Source organism: Pundamilia nyererei, unplaced genomic scaffold (assembly GCF_000239375.1).
Source record: "Pundamilia nyererei isolate P.nyererei 1_Seehausen unplaced genomic scaffold, PunNye1.0 scaffold00023, whole genome shotgun sequence".
Classification (NCBI taxonomy): Eukaryota; Metazoa; Chordata; class Actinopteri; order Cichliformes; family Cichlidae; genus Pundamilia; species Pundamilia nyererei.
Window position 1 is genome coordinate 273775 of NW_005187424.1, and position 4982 is coordinate 278756.

The following is a 4982-nucleotide window of genomic DNA, read 5'->3' on the forward strand; positions in this document are numbered from 1 at the left end:
CACACACACACACACACACACACACACACCGCTGCCAAAGCATTGAAAACAAACTAAATGAAAGCCGGTGCTGCCTCATATTAACCCACTTTTAGCACAGCAGTCAGCACCATGCACCCTTACAGCTACCATATGGTGTGATGAGTTTCTGCCCCAGTTGAGCAGGCTGCTCCTGGGGTGTTGTTGCCCTGGGATGGACATTTGGGTGACAGAAGCAATGCCTTTAGTATTGACTTTTCACACGAGTCCTATTATGTGACTTAATTAGGTCGAAGTTAACAATACGGACCTCTACAGAGCTGCAGGCGACTAGACAACTTGACTCGCAGCACGTGTAAACAACATTCGTCGTGGCTGACTGACTGAAAACGACGGCCGAGGCCCGCATTTAGGAGAAAAGAGAAGTCAGTGTAGTGTCAGAAAGTTACTGAACTGTGCTGCTGAAGAGGATATGGTCCTGTTTTTGTGTAAATTCAAAAAGAAAGAGGTCAAAAGGCATAAAAACTAGTTTCATCCGGATGAACAAATCACCTAAATGTCGAAATCATTGTCAAGTCATCAAAACAAATGACAAGTAAGAGGCAGAACTGGAAGACTGGAAATACTGAGACGTCACGGAGCATCAGCACTAAACGTGCACTTCTCTCTCCAAAGAAGTCGAGAAAGAGGAAGCAGGAGCGCTAACTCAGCTTTCTGCCTTTCTTTCAATGGAAAACACAGCATCATCAAAACTGCCTGCTCTTGTTTTTCCTGTATAAAGTCACTTCTGTGTTTCCAGCTTATGGCCAGCTGAGGTTATTGAACTGCCCTGCAGGTTACTGTAAGCCATCCGCTGATATTCCCAGTGCCGGAGCTCTTATTGATGGGCCTGCTGCTTAATTAAACTGCCTAATCAGTGAGTAAGAGGAGGGTGCAAAGGACACTACAGACCACAAAATGAAGACAACATTTCTATCGAGTCCTTCATTCCTACTTGCCACTAACCCTCCAAATTTGAATTTTATGTAACAAAAAACATGCATTTTATTATCGAGTTCATTTTTTTATGTGCACATTCCAGTCGTAAGTTTAACTGTCAGTGAACCTTTGATACTGACTGCCTCCTCAGCACTCCTCCCTCATCTCTGACTTGAACTGTGGACCTGACAGCTGTCTGCAACAGGCTGAGTACTGCAGTCACTAACTTTATGACTGATATGGTTTCATAACCATGTGTAACTGGGTACAAAGCAAACTAAGAATAGAAGCACTCGGTGCAGGCTATCCTACATGACTAAAAGGAATTTCTTGGAGTAGTTGCAAGTAGCTGCAGCACAAATACTTTTCTTTACCTTACATAATTTTATGGAAAGACTATTCCAAGTATTTGGACAATCGCAGCTCTGTAAAAACAGTCAAACAGATAAGCATCTGACAGCAGAGCTGATGTATGTAACCTGAGCATTCAGAGGAGGTCTGTGGGCTAACCTCCAGCATCCTTACCCCTTCAAACAATCGCAGGAAACAGCGCTGTGTGATGGGGCAACATGACAGCCAGGATGTCAGACAAGCACTGAGGAGGATGGTCTTCAGGCACCACTGTGTCACACTCGTCTCCTCTGAATGTGAATAATAACTACAAATACATCACTGCACTGTGTTAGATGCTCAGTTTACCAATAAAAGAGCAATCACAGTGAATCCAGCAGAACCGTGTGTTTCCCTCCTCGTGTTCTTTTTCCTTTGCAAAACCTAAACCTGCAGAACCAACGCTGCACACACTCAAATTGAATTTGAGTGTGTAGCAGCTAATGCAGCCTCCCATAGACATGTGGACTTGCTCAAGAGAAGAAGAAAGAGAACGCTGCGCTAATTTTAAAAGAACGACGTTACCCACCCCTGTACAATTCTGGGCCCAAACACAATTAGCATCCTTCTCCGCTAAGCATGGCAGAGATTCCTGCGAACTGAGTCAGCTGACTTCCTGCCTGCTCTCTGCACACACGAATGGAATAAAAGAAATCATATGGCTCATCTTACACTTTCCAAATCTTATCGGACTAAATAGAAGAAATCATAATAGCAAAAAGAGTAATTTCATACAGTTTGTTTACACTCGCAAAAATGTTTCCACGAATTTCTTCTCCAGTGACTGTGATGGGTTTTGAATTGCTCGTTGGATCAGTTTCCAGCACTTGTTGAATGCTGTAGCAACAAATGTTTGGCCCCTCCACCACTCAGTGTTCTTCCTAGCAGCTTAGATTGAACTCTTGTGTACTTTTTTTTTCATAAACTCTTAAACAGGCAGGAAACAGACAGAAACCCTCTGAGGAGTCAGCATCTGATGTGCTTACATAGCATCCTCGGGTTCTCAGACTGAGCCTCACACTCCCGACATTCACTTTTAAATTTCTAGGTGTCATCGCGGTGGCTTTGTCGATCTTTAATATACTGTTTCTGTTCTTACACCCAGATTTTTTTCAGTTGTCAGAGTTTTCGTTTTCAAACGTCTGCACATCTCTCTGCTTTTTCACTGCTCGTCCTTTATCCTCATGGAGTTATTAAGTTTCAGTTATTTTGCAATAAATGTATTTTAGGTTAAAAAATCCAGCTTCTGGGAGATTTTATTCTTTCTTCCTCTTATTGTTTTTGTTAAAGGACGCTTCATCGGGTTGGTTTTCAGACCTCAGTTTCTCTCCTCTACAAGCCAATAAGTGCCTATGCGCTGTCTGAAAACACTAAACATACTTTCACTTCAGCATTAATACCACAAGTAAGTGTGTGCATCAAAAAAAATAGCCACAGCTTAGCTGGAATAAGCCGCGGCTAATTTTCTGGCAGTCACGCTGTTTTGGGAAATGAGAAACACCAAAGATGAATAAAAATAGAGCTGAATAGAAGAATAAATTTAACAAAAGCAAAATCCAACACATTATGGCTCCTGTTAACTTAACATTTAGCAAGACACACTCGCAGAACGACCAGTAAGGGGTCGTTCGAATGAATGAGAATTACTGCGTTTCATAAGAGGTCAGCCGGACACCCGTCTGTGTCACCAAAGGTTACCGTCGTGTTTGCGTTATTTCACTATGAGCTGTCAGATTATTGCATAAAACTTACTCAAGTAGAGGCCAAATAGAGGAATCATATGACAGACGGCAAAACATTAACCAAGCGATTTCTTAGTTTAATATATGGAGAAAACTAAAGGTGTGTTTCATGTGGTTTTTGTTGTGTAGACAGCTGGATGCAGGATGTGTACATGTTAGCTGTCCCTGTGTAACATCTGCAGATTTTCCTTCCCTATGCTTCTCCTCAACTTTCTCAAGATCACCATCCGACAAACAGAAGTGGCAAACATCACCTGTATCTTTGCTCCTCAGTGCGTATCTTTAATGTTTATAATTCCAAGCTTCTTTTCTCAGTGTCGTTTTTTTCTCTCTTCTCTGGCTCCCGAACTTTTCCATTTACATTTCCAAAAACTCAGCATTTGACAGCACGTACACACACACATACTTCAGCACCTCACACATTCCCAAACAACAGAAGGCCTTCATACGAAGGCCAGCAGCTGCCAGATTGTTTAAGGAGACTGGAAATGTCTGTGCTTCCCAGAAATACAAATAGATTTCGTGCAAACAAAAGAATTGATAGATATGATTATTCTCTGACTGACCCAGTGTCGCGGGCTGCTCTCCGGGGAGCGAGGCTGGTACCTCTGCAGGGCAACCCCTCCCTCCCCCTCCAGTAGTAAGGTGCAGTCCAGGTCGGGGTAGTGGTGATGGTAGGAGCCTGTAGGCCAGGGTAGGAAGGTGGCCAGAGGGTAGTGAGAGATCATGCTGATCGCCTGCATCAGCGACAGGGGTGACGAGGATAGCAGATCATACTCTAGCTTGGACGGCAGGGTGGATGGAAACGTCTGCGGCCTTTACGAACTGTGACGAGGTAAAGGGTTTCCTTCAGGATGAACTTATGTCAGATTTGCCCTCCTCTCTTCTCAGTAAGGTTGCAAACTGGTCTTGGCTTCAGCTCAGAGGTGTGACTGATGAGAAATGCCCACTCAAGTTGTCCACCTCAGTCTTCTCCCTTCCTGTTTCTTCTGTTTTTTTCCTCCCCTCTCAGCGCTCAAGGAACTCCGTTTGCCAACAGCTCTCAGCCACATGAGTGATTAAAGTCTATTGTCTCTCTCTCTCTTTCTTTCCTTGCCCCTTACATTCATCAGAGCTAAAAGGGGAGGAGTTATGACCTAGTGGCCCTGCCCCCCTCCTACGAAAACTACACACTAAAAGCAGAAAAGGACAGTGAAGATAGAGACTTAAAGTGTGTCTAACATATTGGTCCTGAGGACTCTCCAAAGGTTCCTCAATAAATCCTCAGAGTTTTGAGAAATGACCGTGTTTTTCTCTAAGCTTAAAATCTTCCTTTCTTAATGTTCTCGTCTTTGGGTTATAAAAGTCTTTAAAATCTAATAAAATGTTACAGCTGAAGTGTGAACAACCTCATGAAGTTACTGATTTAACTCTCCGATAAGCAGCGCAGCTTGTTGGCATTCGTGACAGCGGGGTCAAAGGTCAAACCATAATAAATGTGTAACAATGATGGCCAGAGGGAGAGAGAGAGCGCTTGTGTGTGTGTGTGTGGGAAGGGAATAAGAAGCAGTCATGTGTAAAACACAGAGAGGAGGATTATCTGGGACCAGGCAGTGCTCTCTCACACACACACACACACACACACACACACACACACACACACACACACACACACACACTGTAGCCTGAGCAGTTAATACTGAACAAGGTGTGATGAAAGCTGCTTTCTACAGTAGCGAGGTGCACTATGAAGTCAGACATCACATCCGTTTTCTCGAGTAAATAAACAACCATCAGAAAAACACAAGCATCCGGTCACACACACACAGACACACACACACACACACAGGTCTGAAACAGAACTTTAAAGTAAAAGATTTTCATTTACTCGAGAGTTGTATTCTCTTATTTTTT

The 4982-nt window shown here is 43.4% G+C and overlaps 1 protein-coding gene across 1 annotated transcript in view; it reads right to left on the reverse strand.

The window, feature by feature from the left end:
- The window catches only part of rgl1 (ral guanine nucleotide dissociation stimulator-like 1), a 20138-nt gene extending 15988 nt beyond the window's left edge, over nt 1–4150 (reverse strand). The window contains exon 1 of the mRNA XM_005727058.2: nt 3656–4150. Within this exon, the coding sequence (XP_005727115.1) occupies nt 3656–3832 (177 nt within the window). The 5' untranslated portion in view covers nt 3833–4150. The remainder of the gene's footprint in view (nt 1–3655) is intronic.
- Between the last annotated feature and the right edge of the window lie 832 nt (nt 4151–4982).